Source organism: Brachyhypopomus gauderio, chromosome 8, assembly GCF_052324685.1.
Source record: "Brachyhypopomus gauderio isolate BG-103 chromosome 8, BGAUD_0.2, whole genome shotgun sequence".
Taxonomy (NCBI): domain Eukaryota; kingdom Metazoa; phylum Chordata; class Actinopteri; order Gymnotiformes; family Hypopomidae; genus Brachyhypopomus; species Brachyhypopomus gauderio.
This window is the reverse complement of record NC_135218.1, coordinates 15,300,269-15,320,281: the sequence shown is the minus strand read 5'-3', so window position 1 is coordinate 15,320,281 and position 20,013 is coordinate 15,300,269. Positions and strand designations below refer to the sequence as shown.

At 44.3% G+C, this 20,013-nt stretch overlaps 2 protein-coding genes across 5 annotated transcripts; one reads left to right on the top strand and one right to left on the bottom strand.

Moving 5' to 3' along the window:
• Window positions 1–24: 24 nt before the first annotated feature.
• orc1 (origin recognition complex, subunit 1) lies at window positions 25–8,292 on the top strand. Of its 3 annotated transcripts, none has more exons than XM_077014840.1 (19): window positions 25–207; window positions 330–431; window positions 619–746; window positions 834–1,006; window positions 1,477–1,849; window positions 1,934–2,171; window positions 2,412–2,531; window positions 2,879–2,941; window positions 5,325–5,414; window positions 5,501–5,744; window positions 5,923–6,029; window positions 6,413–6,514; window positions 6,611–6,782; window positions 6,869–6,976; window positions 7,069–7,218; window positions 7,359–7,478; window positions 7,628–7,794; window positions 7,881–7,968; window positions 8,076–8,292. In XM_077014840.1, the coding sequence occupies exons 2-19, from the start codon at window positions 334–336 to the stop codon at window positions 8,268–8,270; spliced, it is 2,736 nt and encodes a 911-aa protein (XP_076870955.1). In that variant the 5' UTR covers window positions 25–207; window positions 330–333; the 3' UTR covers window positions 8,271–8,292. The 3 variants fall into 3 exon arrangements, with proteins under 3 accessions (XP_076870955.1, XP_076870956.1, XP_076870957.1); XM_077014841.1 differs by having other exon boundaries at window positions 25–222; XM_077014842.1 differs by lacking the exon at window positions 2,412–2,531 and having other exon boundaries at window positions 25–431.
• Window positions 8,293–9,387: 1,095 nt separating this feature from the next.
• Window positions 9,388–19,991, bottom strand: mpl (MPL proto-oncogene, thrombopoietin receptor). 2 transcript variants are annotated; one of them, XM_077014829.1, is made up of 12 exons: window positions 18,878–19,991; window positions 15,576–15,696; window positions 14,664–14,836; window positions 14,340–14,500; window positions 14,087–14,255; window positions 12,598–12,709; window positions 12,358–12,512; window positions 11,452–11,594; window positions 11,158–11,311; window positions 10,907–10,994; window positions 10,693–10,780; window positions 9,388–10,554 (listed from the first exon to the last, which is right to left on the bottom strand). In XM_077014829.1, exons 1-12 carry the CDS (start codon window positions 18,957–18,959, stop codon window positions 10,114–10,116), a joined length of 1,887 nt encoding a protein of 628 aa, XP_076870944.1. In that variant the 5' UTR covers window positions 18,960–19,991; the 3' UTR covers window positions 9,388–10,113. The 2 variants fall into 2 exon arrangements, with proteins under 2 accessions (XP_076870944.1, XP_076870945.1); XM_077014830.1 differs by having other exon boundaries at window positions 12,358–12,509.
• Between the last annotated feature and the right edge of the window lie 22 nt (window positions 19,992–20,013).

The following is a 20,013-nucleotide window of genomic DNA, read 5'->3' as shown; positions in this document are numbered from 1 at the left end:
GGCATTTGTCCAATGACGTCAATACGCAAACGGTTTTTTCGCGCGAAATAAGTTACGAGTTCTGTGTAGTAGCAGACTTGAGGTTAGCTAGCTATAGGTTAAATAACGTTATTCGTACTTTTTATGTTGTGTTTCCAACTAGCTAATTAGAGATATATGTTTAATGTCCACGTAAATAGGTTGTTTCGGAGGGTGTAATATAATCAGGTAGGTCATTTTAAGGTAAGCGTGGCAGTATAGTTGTGTACTAATATGTCCTGCTAGTATAGACAACTAGGCCCCTAACTAGAGAGATTTGCAGCGTTAATACATATTTTACATAATTTCAGCAACATGAGTCGGTATCACACAATGTTGCGTGTGCGAAGATTTTACAGTTGGAAAGGAAACGCTATAAATGAAGACAGAAAGCTGGGGAGACAGTATTACAAGTGAGTGAGCAGACGGTGGCGGGCTTGAAATGAAATGAGTGTATCTGTTGACCAGCTCATTTTAGAGCAGTTTGGTGCTGCTCATGGACGAATCAGCTGCAATTTTACAAGTAGCTTCGTTGTAATTGTAACAGATTATTTTGACAATATAATATAATAATAAATAAACAATATTAACCCCCCACAGGTATTTGACTATAGCTGTGGGTGACAGGAAAAGCAGTACAGTGGTGACTTTGGGACAGTACATTTTGATTGAAGGACACGACGATGACAACCCCTATGTTGCACAACTCTTAAAGCTTTTCTGGGATGGTAAGATGGTAAACGTGGTTTTTCCTGGACATTTTGTTTTCAGTGTCACTGCATCCACGCATCGTGTAACGACTTCTGTGTTTCTAGTTAATGGCAGCCAGATGAAAGCCGTGGTGCGCTGGTTCGTGCGTCTGCATGAAATACCCCAGAACAAACGCAAGCTCCTGGGCCGGGACCCACACCCACAGGAGGTCTTCTACTACCAGGATGGGTCCTGTGACAGCGAGCTGGAGGCTGAGACCATACTGGGAGCGGTGCAGGTATGTGCACATATAAAACTACAGTAGTGCCAGATAGTCCTTGTTCCAGCAGACACTGGGAAAATTGGTCTGCTGCGGTACTTTGTTAACGAGACAAAATGCTTCAGTGAGTATAACTACAGCCAGTCAGTGGGACAATGGGAATATATAGTAAATCAAACTGCAGGAGGCAGTGGACATGGGCTTTTATTACTTCTGGTTTCCTGACATGATGTGGCAGTAAGATCTGATCTGCAGATTGCCATCAGCCCAAAGTCAAATGAGCCTTTGCTTTAAACACTTAATGTGTTTTTGTGGTATTTGATTGCGATTCAAACCAAACACACAACTTTAGGCTAAGGGTTGCAGTAACATTGCTAACTGCTTTTATTTGTGTTTATTCAGCTTATTACAATTATACATTTGTTTATTATAATTTTCCTGTTCAGTCATTCTGTTCTTGGTGGTTGGGGTTCCTGATTCCCCTACAGGTAAAGCACATTCCAGCTACGCAGCCTTTCCCAGACAATGAAAGCAAAGATACTCTGTTTGTTAAACTTATATGGGACACTAAGTCTTTTCGTGCCATGGATCCGGACCTGATTCTGCTTCCTCGGAGCCCCAGATCTCCGCCGCCCCCCGCACATGCGACCCGAGCTCTCCCCACCCCGGACCCCACAGTGATGAAGCGGGCCATGATTGGCGTCCACCCGCGCACCTGCATGAGCACGGGTAAGATGGTCACCGCCGAGGCAGAGTCGGCCCACTCCGCCTCCAAACTCTCCGCCGCCAAAGTCCTGAACGTGAAGAGGAGGAGCAGGGTCTCCTCCAACCCCAACATTCGCAAGAAACTGGACCTTTGCAGTGAGTGCCGTTGCATTCCTTTAGGGGCAGAGACATCACATTATAGTAGCCATTGCACCGATATGTCTGTTTTTGCATTCCTAGGTCCAGCTAAGAATCTTTCCAGAGATGATGTTCTTTGTGAGATCTTGGATGAAGACAAGGATCCACAGGAAGACCTGGCCACCAAACTAGGCAGCTCTCCAACTCCTGCCATCTCCATATCCGTCTGCCTGACCCCTCTATCAGCCCCTCAGGAACATTCCTCCAAAGAGGACAGGTTCTCCCTGCGACCTTTGCACAGACCCGCTGAGCCCACGCTGGCCAGCCCTGACTCTGCCAGGTGAGAGCTCTGGCCTGTTGCATAGAAAGAGGTTCTCTTTCCTCTTTCACTTTCACCTACTGGTCTTTCTACTTGGTTATAATTTGTACCAAAATTATGCAGTGGTACATGTACTCAATATGCAAGTTATGTGTTTAATCCAAAACTGTAGTAAACGGAAATCTAGGCAGTGTGTTAGTAAGAAAAGTGCTGACTGATCTTTTGTGGAGAAGCCTCCTGAGTTTCCCACTGTCCTCCTAGGGACGTTCTTGGGGTCCAGCCCCTGGAAGACGATGTGCTTACGCTAGAGCCTGCACTCGCCAAAACCAGAACCCCTCGTAGGAGAGCGGCCACTCCCAGGAGGTTTAGCAGTAGGCAGACGTAAGCTTCACTGCCCAACTACAGGGTCACTCGGGCAGAGGGATGGAATCTCACACCCTTGGTGATGGAGTTTAGGGCATGTCTTGCTAACTCAAACTGCTCAGTTGACTTTCTCATCACAACTTCCTCCTTCCACCTGAACTGTTGATTTTTTAAAATAAGGATTATACCATTGTTTTAACGCAGTTTGAAATTGTACACAAGTGGAACCTTCACCCCCCCCCCCCCCCCCCACCACCTCCCTACCCCCCTCCGGGATGGATGTGCACCAGCGGTTCAGCGGGTTCAGCGTTTTGGTTTAAGTGATGACAGAATGAATAACCCCAGTGCATCTCATCCACCGTTAGCTCAAGGATCCTGAGCGAGAGGAGAGAGTGTGCCGCAGTGAGGGAGACGGCTCTCGCTGTGCTGTGAGTATTTCTGCCTTCCTCCTGGGTGCTGCTGTAGGCCTGTCGGTCTAGGACAAAACAGGCTTTTCTTTCTGGCTCTTTCCCCGTTGTTCCAAGCGTCATCCTTTTTTTTCCACCCTGCTGCATAGACGTTTCGCAAAGCAGAGCGATGAGTCTAGATCTTCTGATGCTCTGCTTCTCTCCCGAAGGAATCTGTCAGTAACCACCAATGCATCCTGTTTAACTTCACAACAGTGTAGTCTAGCTGTAGGTCTAGCACTGGAATGAGCTGTGTGGGGGGGGGGGGGGGCTCCTGAAGTGCAGTGGTCTGATCAAGAGAGAGAGCTGTTGTCTCTGTGTTTTGTAGTTTTGAGCGGTTGTTTTCACATGCTCCGCCAGGACTGTGGAAACTGCCGAGTCGTTTCATCCACTCCTTTGCGAGCTAGTGAGTGAATCTGAGTTGGCAGGGGAAATAAGTGATGTGTGGAGGGGCTAACTTCACTGTTTGTGGGTGTACTGCACTCAAACAGTACACCCCATTCTGCATGCAGCAGTGTGACCCAGACAGTCATTTAGGAAGGTTAAATGGCTCTGCTCTGGCCGCCATGCCAGGGAGCTGCTCTTTAGTCCGGTGGTCAGAGCTTCCTCTTCATCCTCTTCCTCTTCTTCCTCCTTTCGATCCTGCGTCTGAGTCCCATGTAGGGCGGGTGCCTTCAGGCTTCGCCACAAGCAGTTTCAAGTTTTGCCCTGTGATGAGCTACAGGAGGCCACGACCCTCAAGCACAGTGACGATGTGTAGCTCACCATGCTCTCAGAAGAGCTAGAGCAGACACCGGGGCAGGTCTCCAACAGAAGTGCTACGTGAACGTGCATGATGATCGTGTTGTGCTGGGTTACCGCTATCTGGATAGTGTAGTGGTTGTGAGATGGGTGAGTAATGACACATGAAATGATCGTGGTGATTGTGGAGGCATTCACCGTGAGGCGACTCGTCTCTAGGTGTCCGTCCATCTTGAGTTGATGCAGCATTGTGGTTATCAACTCCAACCGTCTCTTATCGGTCCTCTCTTGCGGTTACAACTGCGTTTGGTATTCTTGGTGTGTCAGACGGGCTACGGTTGTAGTTTCTTTGCAAATGTTTGAAGTCTCTCCGCATCCTCACTCCTCCACCCTAAGGACGTTTCTTATCTTTAGTCTATTTATCCTAAACTGCAAGTGGAGAAATGTGATGTTGATGCAGTTTGACTCAGTTTTTATTTGTACTTCACCTTCCTCAGCTGTGTGTGGGTGTGTGTCCTCATTCTGTATGAGGACCATTTCAACCAGTAGTTCACTGTTGCGCTGCTCTGGTAACCTTGACTGTCTAGGGAGGGAGGGAGGGAGATGGACAGACAGACATGGAGGGAGACGGACAGACAGACATGGAGGGAGACGGACAGACAGACATGGAGGGAGACTGACGGAGAGAGAGAGAAAGGTGGAGTAGTTGCTAACATGAGGTGAACTGGAGAGTAGGTGTTCACCTGACATTTCCTCTGCTTTCAGTAAAGCCTTGACCTTGTTGACCTGTGGCTGCGTTTCCTCTCTCCTCCCTGCTGTTTGGGGACGTTGTCAGTTAGCACGAGTGGCCTAGTAGTCTTATATACCCTCTCCAAACATCTGAACTTGAGGGATTAATGCTTTAGTGGATATAATGTGCATGAAAGTGTTCTCGAATCAGGATAAACAACTACAACTAATTTAGATTACTAGTGCACATTTGCAAATGTGATTATCAGCAGGATTACAGCTAATCACACATTCCTTTCTTCTTTCTCCTTCTTTCGTCCTGCTTTCAAAATAAATAAATAAAGATGTAGCGTACATTTATTTAGACTTCTAAGATATGTACCACGCACTGTGTTCTTACCCACGGTGCATTTCGGGTCGTTGCTCTGTTTCCCATGCATTTTGTGGCTGGAGGTCTTTCTGGGGTAGTTCATGTGGTTCTTTCAAAACTTGGATTGCGCAGGACGTGAGGCAATAAACAGAAAACCTGAACTGCCTCATTTAAAACCAAATATAGCATATTGACCCATGGAAGAAACTGAGGGGGCAGACCGACAAGAATAAAAAAATATATATTGTACTGTAGTACAGGATGTTTGCACATAGGCCTTTGTTATTCATCAAGAAAAGAGCTTCTGAAATAATAAAAGGAGGAAGCAGTTTATATTAGAAAAAGATGTTCGTCATAACATTATTGGGGTTCTGAAGAGAGTATGTTCATATACACGCTCTGCACACTTCTAGTTTGAGATGTTAACAGCACAGGTGTGTGTGTGTGTGTGTGTGTGTGTGTGTGGGGCGGGGGAAGTGGGTGTTGCGTATCCATGAAACCAACTGCTTGTTTTTGTTGTCTTAGGACTGAAGAGGAACATGAAATCTCACCTGTGCAGAGTGCGGACACGGCTGCCTCCAGGAGGAGATCGGCCCGTATCAAGACACTGCAGCTGTACGTCTCGGACCCGTCCTGCTGGTTAGAACTTTACAACGTGATCTGCAACTCCCCCTTGAGTGTGTTTGTGAACTACATTGTAGGAGTCAGCCGAGTAGCTACGGCGACCTGCAGTCAGACGGCGAGGATGCGGATGACGACGCCTCCTTTGCGCCCGTCGCCATCGACCTGGAGAGCAGCAGCGAGGAGGAAGAGGAGTGCAAGACGGACAGCGAAGATGAGTTCATCTCGAAGAGGAGCAGGCGCAGGACGGGAGGGAGGACGCCTCGCTCGACCGTCAAGAGCAGGGCGTCGGCCAGAACCCCGCGCAAAACGCCCAGCAAAAAGGTAGAGGGTGTGTTGGCAGGAGGTCTCGCGCTGTCGAGGAGCTGTGGGGTGTCCACACCTCCCGCTTTGTGGTTCTCACTGTGACTAATGAGGTGTGAGATGTTGCGACGCTCCTGTTTAATGAAGAGCAAAAGCCCTGCAGGCGTTCGCTCAGCGCCGTTTTTTAATTGTGCTGCAGTCTGCCCCTCCCACTCCCCGGACACCTCGTCATGGCAACCCTAGCATTCCGAACAGGAGCCGGCCCGCCAGGATGCCTGGGAATGTTCTGGAGGAAGCGCGTACGAGGTGAGTGTGGGCCAGAACCTCCCTGCACTCTTTACACTTCAGTCACGCCAGCTGAGAGTTAAAGGTGTCTGGTAGGAATGTTGACCTTTTTTTTTTGTCAGTAAGAAAGATTTTTGCCTTTTGAATGTAATGTCCAAATAAAGGCATAACTCTGCCTGGCCCTGCTGGTTATTGGGGAAGTCCTGATGGGTGGTGATGAGGAATATCTGTCATTACTGAATCCGCTCTCTGAATCCGCTCGGGTTCCACTCCTGTCATTTCCAGTGAAAATGTAGCTATCATGGGAGAACTTGGGATGAAGGCTGTAAGCCAGTCTGCTCTCTTCATCCTCGTGTAGTCTTCGCTTTGCTTTTTCCTCAGTTTCTTTGTTCTTAAATCGACAGGTTGCATGTGTCCTCCGTTCCCGAGTCCTTGCCATGTCGGGAGCAGGAATTTCAAGACATCTACAGCTTTGTGGAGAGCAAGATCATGGACGGCACTGGAGGGTGAGCAACACGCAGAGCCTCGCAAACCCCTGACCTTCGAGTCCCAGCAAGTGCACTGATGGATGTGCTGGGGTTTTGGGGGGGGTTTTCATGCAGGTGCATGTACATCTCAGGAGTGCCTGGCACGGGCAAGACCGCCACGGTGCACGAAGTGATCAGGTCTCTCCAGCAGGCCACGGAGCAGGAAGAGCTGCCCCACTTCCGCTTCGTAGAGATCAACGGCATGAAGATGACCGACCCACATCAGGCGTACGTCCAGATACTGCAGGTGCGCGCTCACTCCAGCTGAAGCTCTCTGTGGTTCCCACCCTTTTCCCGCCTTAACTTTGCCCGGCAACTGGCGCCTTGTCGTAGAAACTGACGAACCAGAAAGCGACGGCAGACCACGCGGCCACCCTGCTTGAGAAGAGCTTCAGCACGCCCGGGCCAAAGAAGGAGACCACCGTGCTGCTGGTGGACGAGGTGAGCTGTAGGTCACCTGTGGAGGGGGAGAACTTCAACTTCTTCATGCCATTGCACTGCGTTCAATACTGTATTCAACACTTCTATCCCAGCTGGACCTTCTGTGGACCAGGAAGCAGAACGTCATGTATAATTTGTTTGACTGGCCGACCAGACGGCACGCTCGCCTGGTGGTGCTGACCATCGCCAACACGATGGACCTGCCCGAACGCATCATGATCAACCGCGTGGCCAGCCGCCTGGTGAGACTCGCTTGAAATGGACTCTGAAAGTGCTGAAATGGTGGCGAATTTGAGATGGATTCATTTTCCAGGCAGCGAAATGCGTGTTTGATGCTTTGGTTGGTATGTTGTACCATGTGTGTGTTCACATGTCTCTCCAGGGGCTGACACGCATGTCCTTCCAACCATACACCTTTAAGCAGCTGCAGCAGATCGTCACGTCTCGGCTGAACAGGGTGAAGGCCTTTGAAGAAGATGCTCTTCAGCTGGTCTCAAGGAAGGTACAGCCAGACGATCCTCTACTACAGTAACTTTACAGTACTGCACTCGGTTCTGTGGAGGCAGAACTATTTTCTGATTTGAATAATAAAGTCCGTGTTCTGCCCAGCACCTCCCTGGTGACGGTTGTCTTTGTTTGTGCCCACTTCAGGTGGCGGCCCTGTCGGGCGATGCCCGCCGGTGTCTGGACATCTGTCGACGTGCCACCGAGATCTGCGAGCACGCCGGACAGCAGGGCGGCACCGGCTTGGTCGGGATGACTCATGTGATGGAGGCGCTAGATGAGATGTTCTCCTCTTCCTATATTACAGCCATCAGGTCTGGACGTGGGTGCGTCGCCGGGGCTGTTTTGTGGAAGGTGTTTCTGCGGTTCTGATCCTTGGTGCTGGACTTTGCTGTTCCAGGTGTGCGTCTCTGCAGGAGCAGCTCTTCTTGAGGGCGGTGATCGCAGAATTTCGCCGGCTAGGGTTGGAAGAAGCTACGTTTCAGCAGGTACTTCCTCCGCATATGAACATGTGACTCATAACAAAACATCGTACATGTAGGACATTCATTCTCACTCTGCCCCGCCCCCCGCCCCCCAATCTCCTTCCGGACAGGTCCTTGTGCAGCACCAGGCTCTGTGCCGTGTGGAGGGCCTACAGCCGGTGAACGTGTCCGAGAGCCTGGCCGTGTGTCAGAGGTTGGGCGCCTGCCGCCTGCTGCTGCTGGAGCCCAGCCGCCTGGACCTGCTTCTCCGCGTGCGTCTCAACGTGAGCCAGGACGACGTCCTGTACGCCCTGAAGGCCGAGTGAGCCCACCCACCCCCGTACTGCCCCCCCCCCCCCCCCCCCCCCAGCTCAGAGGAGCCTCACGTTCTCTGGGGCCACATCTCCACCTCCTTAAGGCTCACACAGGCTCACGAATGCCTGTGGGGTTGGACTTCAGCGTCTGGTGAAAAGTGACTAAGGGGCTGGACCTGCTGGTCTATCTACACTTACACATACATGCGGATGGACAGATTTCCTGTTAGTGCGTGTGAGAGTGCTGTGCTGTTGCAGGAGATGGCCAATGCGTTTGTATTCACACCACTGTCAAGCACTTAAGGCTTTAGAGGGATATTATCAGATATTTCAATATGGCCATCTTGGTGACTGTATTTGTCAGGTAACTCAGTTCAGTGATCGTTTAAAGAAAGCATTTAGATTTTTATCTCTGGAGAGGCAGCCTCCCTCATTCTTTGATGACCGAACCAAAAATCATCTGTATACTTTCTCATCTGTGCTCTGTGGAAATGTGTGGGAATTAAATCATGTTTTTGTGTGCCAGATATTTTATGACCATCCATTTTCTTAGAACTTTCATAAACTCAATAAAGCCATTAAATAACATGTTTTGTGAAGTTGTCTTTTTTTTTTATTATTGTGAATTCGGAATAGGTGTTACTCCAAAAAAGCTCAAGAGCATAAACGGGTCAGAATCCGATAGAATATGTTTGCTTGTATTCAAGCTGTGTTCAGATCCATTGAAAAACCCAAGTATTTTCATGTCTTTTAAATTTAAATATGCAACTGCGAGAATGTATTGTCACCTCTGTCTGAACTGTAATGTATCTTTACCAATAAAAAAGCACTGAAAATTGTATTGAAATAAAAAATTTAATCATACTTGATTGTGTATATACAAAAAAGAAAATAGCACAGACATCAGTACACCTGATTGCTATAAACAAACAATTTGCACAGTGCAAATATACATGGTAATATATTTGTCATGTTCATACAATTGAAAATGCTGAATAATTTTTTTTGGGTTTAATGTCATAACAGTAAACTCTTACAGTATTTGTCTACCAAGACAACCGTGACAGACATCAAAATGGCAATAGATTATTATCTGTGTATGATTTTAGATTACATCTGTGGTTCAGGCTAGCTCTCAGATTAATTGTTTCCGGAAGTAACTTTTCAACAACTTTTTGTTGAGGTTTTTTTTTAAAATAAACTTGCATACAATTTTTTCATGTTGTGGAAACTGCCACTTCTGCAAGCATCATATTGCACTTTGCAACATTGTGGGGAATGTACAACTCTGTAATAGTGAATCATTAAAAGTGTATCAGATGTACCCAATGCACAGAGAAGCAGAGGGTCTCTGATATGTAATGATCATCTGCTTTTGTTTGCCATCCAGTCTGGTGTAATATTTAAAGAACTTGTAGGTATGAACTGTGTACTGCCAACCACACAAAACATCTCACTGAAGTTGGGACCAAATGGATTATATTGTTTGCTAGTAAAATTTGTGATTAAGATTTGATGGATCTAGCAGTGGTACAAATCCTACATATATATATTTTTTGTAAACGTAATGCATATATAGAAAATTACATTCAGGAGTGGATTTTTGAACAACAGCTGAACAAGTAGGTGTTAATAACTCACTTCATAGAGCCTGATCACTAACTCCACTGTATAGGCAGGAAAGGGGCAAGATTGATCCCCACCATTTGCATTCAAAATGGAGGTTTTGCCCCTGTGGTAAATTGGTTTGAAACACTCCTTTACAGGCAATATTATACCTAGTATACTAAAATGAATCGAGGAGGAATAGGGTATTTTTTACAAGGGAGGGGAGGGGGGGGGGTCATTTTTGTCTTTATTTCACTCGAGCTGTTTCTGTGTTATCTAGATTGGTGTAGTGGAAGGCTGGAAAATTGCATTCTCCAAACTCAGCTTGCAGGTAAGAGTGGTTAAGGATGCTGGTGGAGGACGCTGAGAAGGTTGTAGAACAGATGGAGGAGCAACAGCACAGTCTCTCACCAACCAGACCCGGTGGTGCATGCCCACTGCACACGTAGTCATTCCCAGTCAGGCATGGGAGGACACTGGTGTCAAGGGTCACATACTCCCGGCTAACCTCCAGACCACCCTGAGAATACTCTCCACCGCTGTCCGCAGTCAAGGAGCCTTGTGGCAGGAAGAGAGGACAGGTCGATGCCATGGATGGATTCCTCATGAGCTGACTCCCACTTTCAGACATGATCTCTACCACTGAGGCAGGAGTGTCGTCACACATCTTGATGCTGAACTTGGGCTCCTAGTTCAGGGGCACAAAGTCATTACTAGTATTTAGAAAAGTATATTGTGATTTCAATTGAAAAGTGAAAATTCAAAATGTCTAATTTATTATAAATTATGATAGTAGTACACTGTACATGTGCTAAGATATAATTACCCAGTTTTGCTCATTGATGTCTTTCAGGAAGTTCTCCAGTACCTCGTTAAGATTTGGCACTGGTGGCCATAGGAACTGCTTGAGCTTACTGATGGACAATGTTCAGAAACATTATATGATTGACACTGTAAACAAGTATCGTGAAACCCTGATAACTGACCATGTATTGCATCATCTTTATTTCAAATAAGTCATGTCTGTTCTTCAAACCAACCTGACATATCTGGTGAAGGAGGGATACAGCAAGATGGAAACAGAGAGGATGAGCAAGCTCAATGGGCCACATACAATGAACAGGAACCCTGAATGCATGTAGATATGTGAATATGTAAATATTGCAAACTATATGAATATGTAAATATAAATATATGAATATGTAAATGTTGTGCCCCGTTATAACAGTCTAATTGTTAGTTGATAGTTTTCACATGTTTTCAAGGACTGGCTATGAGAAAGCCTGAATACCTGTATTTGATGGTAATTGTACCATGAGTGGTTTGGACCAGTGGCTCCAGTGTCCCTTGTAAAATGTTCCATTGGGCATAGCTTGGACTTGGATGGTATAATGGCTACCCATTTGAACATCCAGGCAGATCTTAGCACTCATTATTGTCAAACTCTGCAGAACAATTACAGAGAAATGTAACGTGCTGCCATAGAAGCAGGAAGAAAAAATATACCCCAGTGCTTATTTCCATTTCTACTCTAGTTATTAGGGGCTTAGTGGCGGTTAGCTTGATGCTTATGCTAATTACACACCTTCCATTCATTTTCTCCTTGGAGCTGGTAGCGGACGTTGTACTTCAGGTGCTGGGATATGAGTGGAAGAGGGCAGCTCCACTTCAGACAAAGCCTTCCCTTTTCAACGCTCTCCTGCAGCCGTCGTGGAGCCTCTGTCCTGACTAATCACAGAAGGAGAAGGCGTAACTGGCACCCAAGCACAGATAACCTTTACATGGTTGGGAGTGAGTATTAGGCAACTGTATTTATGACTGAGAAGACGGAATCTTACGATGTGACATCGCAGCACATGAACATGTCACATGAACATTTGTGGTCATTTCACCATGTTATCTTTCCAAAGCGTTTTTTCCACATTCACATCTTGACCATATGTAAAAAATACGTGTTTACATTTTTTTCTCATTTATTAAAAAAATTCACTGAAATGAAAAATGTCAGTATGAGAATAAATTGTGTACCTATTAGTTTTAACTGTGTAAACTCCACAGAATAGTGGGTTCAGTCTTTTTCATTTCTGGATTATCATTTGTAATTCATAAAATGGTGTTACCTTTCATAGGGTTTGTATACTTTCACAAAACACTGTGTTTATTCTGTAGTGAAATTTCTTACTGTAACGGGAGGCTGAGGCAGGACACCTCAGTGCCCTCAGGACTTTCAGTGTTTTATTTAAGTATAGAAGCGCTTAGTGCTATTAGACACAAAACACTCACAGGGACGTAGTCAGACAACCACTGACAAATACGCAGACCACACTCACACATAAATACATAAACATAAACAAGACACAAATGCGACACATAACATTAAGACAAGTGACAGGTGATACGAATCACGAGATACGATCTAATAAAGAAGAACACACGCTCACACACACACACACACACACACACACACACACACACACACACACACACTTACTGATGTTATTCATGCAGATCTTGTCCATGTAAAAGGTACGACCGAGGGGCCCCAAACCACTTCTGAGGTAAACGTGGAAAGTGGTGGACTCCTCTCCGTAGAAAATACAATGTGTGGCAGCGTCACTGTGCTTACCACAGCTCTCCCACGTACTACTGAAAAATATGACACAGGCATCATAATCAGCGAGTCTTTTTTCTTCAGTATAAACATGAAATATGATGGAAGACCCAGGGCTACCTGTTACTCTGCCTGTAATGTAAGGTGTAATTGGCATCACTATACAGCTCCTTGTTCCATTTACACTGGATTTGATGCAGGTCGTGAGTGTGGCACTGTAATTCGATGCTGTCTATAATAGATTTTGCACAATAGAATTAGAATGAGACAAAATAAATACACAGCGTCACAGTTCTGAGAATGTTGGCTGTTTTTGCTGCCCGTTACAAGATGGGAGAGAAGAACAGCATGTAAGTGAGGGACTGGGTCCAGTTTGGGGTAGTACTGTCGTAGTTAAATCCAAGATAAGACATCTTCTCACAGAGTCAATTTAGATGTGACTGGAGTAAAAACAGCATTATCGTTGGTTCTTATGGTGATGTCACCGATTGTAAATATTGCAATGTTTGTATGATATTGTTAATATTGCTATGCTGGCCTCGTGGGAACCTTTCCCACTCTCCAGTTAGCTAAACACCCCCACACAAAGGTCACGGACGCCAGGATGGGTTCAGACCAGTTTTTTATATGGCAGGTGTGAAACTGTAAATGCAAATACAATTTACATGGATGGATGGATGGTTTATTGTCACATCGTACAAGTACAAAGTGAAATTACATTCCCCGGGACCAGTGTTAAGGCAGAGTCAGAGAAGCCGCAATAGCACTTTCGCATGCAGCCCTACACTCTTCAGGACGGGGAGAGAAACATAGAAAGATAAACATTAGGAGGAGACAAAAAAATATGACCACAGATTATTCTCGCGAACAGGACAACAGTTTGTGTGCATGCAAAAAATCCCCATAGCACATACAGCATTGTTAACACAGACAGTAAGCAGTGAGGGGCGTGATTCATCCAGATGGGGGGTGGGGGGGGGGGGTGTAGAGGCCTGGCACAGAGTTTTTGTGTCAAAGTTCGCGGTGAAAGGCGAGAGCCATCTCTGACAGTCTCTGTGTGGGGGCAGGAGCAGGTAACCAAGACGACGACCTTCCGGGAGAGATTTGTTTGGGCGCCAATGCAGATAAGAAGAATGAAGAATTTAGCAAGGAGCTCGTCCTTGGGAATTTGAGCACACGAACTCCTCTTTAAGGCAGCGGTCTCCCAACTGATGCTTTAGTATGCACATATACATAGTGGTTATGAATTCAGATTCAATATAGATCACACAAATTTGTTACATCACTACACAATTAATTAGATAACTCCTTATGACACGGATTAACCACTTACATGTTTCATAAGTAATTACTATTTATCTAACACATATAACGCAGTTTTAACTGGAATACTTACAGGGAATGCCTTCATGAACTTAACAGCTACGAAACAATACCCAGCCGTCTCGAAATCTAAAACGTGCAGCCTAGCCGTCTCTGCATCGCATGGTCTGAACAATTACTTCCTGGTTTCAACTTCAAGGGCCAGGCTACAAATTAATCTAATTGGGGAGACAGAACAATTGCCTTGTGGTCAGTTTGCACCCTGATTGGACACAGGATCCCTTACTTGCTGATTGAGGCACCCTGGCCTCAACTGCAGGTGACCAGCTGCTCCACTGTCCTCTGAAGCTGGTGGAGTTATCGGGCCTAACTCTCATCTTCACAATGCAGCTCTCTCCTGGATCCAGGGAGGGCAGTTCATATTCACATGTAGGACTGCAGTAGTGTTTAATCACCTAGAGTGGTAAAATTAGCACTACAGTAAGTATACGATTTAAAGGTCCTTTAAGAATACAATACAATTAATGTTTCTAACTCACCTGTGTAAACATGGCTTGCGAGTTCCTATAGGAGTAACATATTTCATACTCCATTTTATTTGATAATTCTTTTGGTTCTTCTTGGTTTTGCCACCTAACCTGCATTTTCCCTACCTTCTCAATAAGGTGAAGAGATATATTTGATGGAGGATACAGCAAAACTGGAGAGAAGGAATGTAGATAAATATGTCAATCACATGTAAGAGTAAAAAAAAAGAGAAACTAAGGCCCTCACTTTAAGACCAACACTAAGAGTAACCGACACTAAGAGTAACCAACACTAAGAGTAACCAGCATATACATTACACAACTCTGTTCACTTACCGTGTTCCTCTATACTGACAGTGCGTTTATAGATGGTTGCGTTGGTGTGTGTGTCCATCACCTTGACATGTATGTTGGTGAATAAGAACACATCACTTGGTAGGAAAGAACAGACATGGAGCACTTTGCCCTCCTCACTGTTCTGCTGACTTATATTACACGTCGTCTCTTCACTGTGAGAAAAACATCATTACCCAGCATGCACAAATACTGTTTGATATTGTTACAGTTTACATGGTATTGACACCAATACTTGAATCCAGTGCACCAGTGTTTGTTAAAATGTTTTTGCAAAAACGTGGGTAGTTTCTGTGCATTCAGTTAAATTAAAATTATTTACTTGTCTCATAAGAAAAAACTAAAAGTCAACCCATAGGGTGTTAATTGAGCCTAAAGTGCAAAGACCTTTATAATGCCACTTTACATAGCATACTACCAAACTTAAGGCGACAGACTGAGGAAACAGTACTGAAACTTGATTCCTCGCTCTTGAAGTGATAACCAATAAAAACAGTAAGATGTGGCAGGCCTCAGAAACAAAATGGTTACATTTGTTCTCATGGGGGTCACAAAATGAAACGGTGTACTGGTGTTTTGTTTGGTTTCAGAATTAAAATGGACACTATGAAAAAACTGTGAAGCATTTCGATGGCAACATACATGTTAACACCAGTGAATGTTAACTGCTGAGTCAAAATGATTAAAAATGGTTATTATTCTGTTTATATAATTCTGTCTGTTTTCCAGACACTGACAAGTGTGCTGTTCAAGCAAACACAGCATTTTCTTCATCAGCCTCCCCTGTAGCCCCGTGGTAGCCGCCTGCACCATTGTTCACAACAGATTCTCTCCCAATACATTTATACAATGTTTAAATCTGAGAAAAATTTTATTTCTGTATATGGCACTTACTTATCTATTCTATAGATAAAATTGTATGATGTTCCCAGAGGTGCCTCCCAGAAGCAGGTGAAGTCATCTAAAGTTTTGGTGAAGCACTTTGGATCCTCCTCAGCAGACAGCAAGGCCTGATCTGTAAATGAAGACATGCTCAGAGCAACACTGGGATATGGAGAACCCGCCATGAAACAGCCCTGAGATGCTGCCCGGCATGTCTGAGTCCTCCTTCTCTGTACGAGCACACTGCACCTTTTAGTCAGTGTAGACTCGGGGGATATGGATGCCGGCAGATTCAGTTCGTCTTATCGACTGCTGTAATTTGTAGGGCGTTAAGTAATATATAACAGTGTACTCCATCTCTGTATGTAAATACCATTATTTAGAATTATTGAGCTTATTTATTCATCAATTTGAAAATAAATTTTGCTCTGTAAACTCTGTAAGTCTGAGCCGGTTCAGACTTTCCTGGGGCCCTAAGAGCAGTTTTGATAAGGGGCCCTCCTACCTGAGCTCTGAGACCATGGCTGTGTTCGAAATAAACTACTACATACTGGATACTGGATACTGGACTCAGTATATACTGGATACTGCATACTGGTCCTCGTAGTAGTATGCAGTACAGTTTCCAGTATGCGACAAAAGCAAAGCACACTACGGGTTCACGTGAACGTAGCGTTGCATGATGGGATGCAGTACACCACGAAGATAGCTCTGTTCGCGTACTGGAATATTTTGCGGAAGTAGTAGGTCATCCGGGTATGTTTCGCGTACTGGAAATTTTCATTTTGGTCACATACTGCATACGGCATACTGATTTGGGGCTCGATCAGTACGCCAGTAGTATGTAGTAGGCTATTTCGAACACAGCCCATTTCTTGGCAGCTGCACCTGACTCTCCACTGGTGTTCTCTCTCGTTTTTTTGGCTTAAGAATAAACAGCCACCAAAGCCAAAAGTATATTCAGGGCTTGATATGAACGTTCGACTTGGGGGGAGTGTGTGTGTGTGTGTGTGTGTGTGTGTGTGTGTGTGTGTGTGTGTGTGTGTGTGTGTGTGGTGGGGGTGGGGTGGGGGTGGGGGTTGTCTGTTTGTGCGCGTGACTGAGGGTGGGGGGGGGGTTGTCTGTTTGTACGTGTGACGGAGGGTGGGGGGAGGGTGTGAGATTGTATATGTGCGTGTGATGGGGAGGTAGAGGGGGGGTTCGAAAAATGTAGTTTCGCTTCATCTTCTCATGATACACTTGGCACGAGGGGGAGACGGGTTCTTAAGTTTGCGGGGTCAGCACGTGTAGTGAGTGTATAGGGCACTCTGGCTCAGGGTGCTCCCATCTCTTAGCCTCCCCTGCCACCAAGACAGCTTTTTCTGATTAGCAAATCGTCAAGTTTGATGCATATACTAATTTTTCAATAAATAAATGGTAGTTCATAGGAACTATCGAGGTCAAAATGAGATCTGGAAGATTAAGAAAATGGTTTTGGTCAGAAATATGAAAGCCAAAAACCTGCAGGGAGGCATAGCTGGGTTAAGTGTGATGGTGTATCATTCCAGCTCTAGGCTGTACAAACAACCTTCATGGACGTGCCATATGATGGAAAATTAACCTGCAACCTCATTTCAATGTTTGAAGTATTTTACAGAGTGGTAAGAAATGGGAGAAATGGTTATGGTACAGAGAAAAAAGATGATACCACTGACCTAATGATAGAAGGACAGACCTGATGGTTTGCATTTAAAAAAGAAAGCAGGGAAGGACCCATAGGCTACTCCATTCATGTTTTATTTTTGTTCTATTATTATTATTGTTCTATATATTATTTTTTATTATGTTTGTAATTAAAAAAAAAAAAGTATTTTACAGAGCATCTGCAAGTCAGATGAGTTTTGAAAACAAATGCTGTGAACTGATAAAGTCTCTTTGGCTACAGTTGGCAAAGGAATTGCGTTTTGAGGAAAGAACATCTTGACAACTGTGAATCATGGGAGTGGAGCTATCATGCTTTGGGTTGTGTTGCCATCAGTGGAAATACTGCACAGGTGGAGGGAAGAATAGAGTTTAACAACTATTAAAAAGTTGAAGCTGAAAAGCAAATGGCTTCTGCAACAGCATAATGATTCAGATTGCACTTCCAAATCCACCATAGACTACCTCAAGAGAGACAAACCGAAGTCTTTGGAAGGGCCCTCATAGTCCCTTGACCTAAACATGATAGATCATTTATGTCTAGAAGTCAAATAACCTGTGCATGCAAGATAACCCATGAATTTCTCAGATGATTTCAAAGACGAATGGGAAAAACTCCAAATACAAAAACTGAAGACATGTAACTGTTTACAAAACGTGTTTGCAAGCTGTGCCTCTGTACTGACTCTGTAAGGTGTGAAATATTTTGCACACACTATGATTATTTTGATTACATTTTTTATGATGTTATGAAAAATAATAAATGTGCATTAGGATTTGTTGAAAATATGATTGAATATGTTGAAAAAGTGTTTTAAGTTTGACAGACTGGTGTGCTGAAACTATTTGTATATGATTTTGTATATATATATATATATATATATATATATATATATATATATATATATATATACTATATAGTACATATGATTGCATGTATACAGTTCAAATACAAGGTCATATAACAGACCTGTATTTTTAAGTGCGCATTCACTCAACACTTGCACAAGAGGACTCTGTATTCGAGGCTTCACTATATCAGTGGGACATCTTTCAAAGTATGGTAAGATATTTAATATAGGTGTCAATATGTTTATACTGTAGCTCCATTCATAACTGACTGTATTAATAGTACCAGTCCAGACATAGTAGTACAGGTACATTTACAGAGTTAAACACACACACACACACACACAAAAAAATCTTGAATTGACAACGACTTTTGGTCAACAGAAGATTACCGAAGGAAAAAAAGTAGTTTTCATAATGGAGAATATACAAAACATAAACACTGACACCATTAAATACAACTGTGGTGACAAAATTTTGTAGATTACAACCTATAACTGTAGGCATGTCAGTTTAATTGGCAGATTGCCACAAATCTCATATTCTCTCATATTCCCACGTGTTAGGATTGGCTGTAATTTGGCTGCATGTTCCTCGCAAAAATCTCTGAATTCACACGGACACATTTTTGCAAATATTACATGCATCATACTGACACACATGGGACAGCTGGAATGCACATGCATCCCCCAAAAACTGTCACTGCGGTGAGGTTGCTAAAAAATAATTGTCTAAGTTCATAACAGAGAACCTTAAAGCAACATACAGAGCAGCTTTTGTCCTACCTTGTTTTGACAGGAGGGGATCACAGTTCATCTGCACAATCAGATAAAAGAGTAATATTGACCAAGTGAGATTTGCATCCATTCTAAATCGTGTAGCTCTTTAACTCATGATGACCGTGAACTGCATGTATGTCTGCATGAGGGTGGTTGTGTCAGACAGCTAATGAGGGATTTTCACTTTGGGTGTTGTGGGGGTGGTGATGGTGGTGGTGTGGGTGACTCTATCTGACAGGGCTTCATCATAGTAGGAAGTGTGTTTGCAGTGGATTTAAGTAGACACCCATACTGGGCCTCTGTCTTGTTTTTACCATGCAAACATACGTGCAAACGCATGCTCACGTGCACATACACACTCACACTCACACTGACACGTCAACAGATTCTAATAACAACAGTTATGTTTGCTTGGAAACGTATATTCCTTTGGTTATAGCTTAAAAAAAAAACTAAATTTGAAGAAAATATCTTGACACAGAATAACTGCAGAGTCCAACACTTCTGAGGCAAACACATTTCAATCTCCCTGATATTATAAAAACACAAGAGAGCAGAATATTTGATTTAAAAATATTGCACTGCAATATTTACATTGTTACAGTAGAATGAAAAAGAAAATTATCTCTTAAAATACATTTCTATACTATGAATACATTATGGTGTGGCCAACTTTGCACAAAACAGCAACATGGTCAAAGAATGATGGATGTTAAGACCACACGTCAGACAGGGTGATAGACATCCTAAATGCTGCTGTTTCTGCATGATGATGAAGTATTTCTGGAGGTAATCAGTTCAATTTTCAAGGACAGCTGTGATGAAGCTCCTTAAGTAAAAACAAGTAATATAGCATTAATCCAGACTCCAGCTAAGACGCTGAGCGTCTGAGAGTGTGAACTGAGCACAATCTATTTCACCACACATCCCGGCACAGTGCAACAGTTTTCCAAACAAGCGAACATTTAAAGGATGCAGAACGACCCCACTTTGTGTTTGCAGAAAAGCCTCCAGAAAAATCCAGAAAAGCATGCCCTCTGTGCATGTATGTGCTTGCAAGAGTTAGTGAGAAAGCGTGCAAGTGGGAAGGAAATTGAGTGTCCTACGTATGACAGGCCCAGAAGCCTGCGGCTCACCGAAGG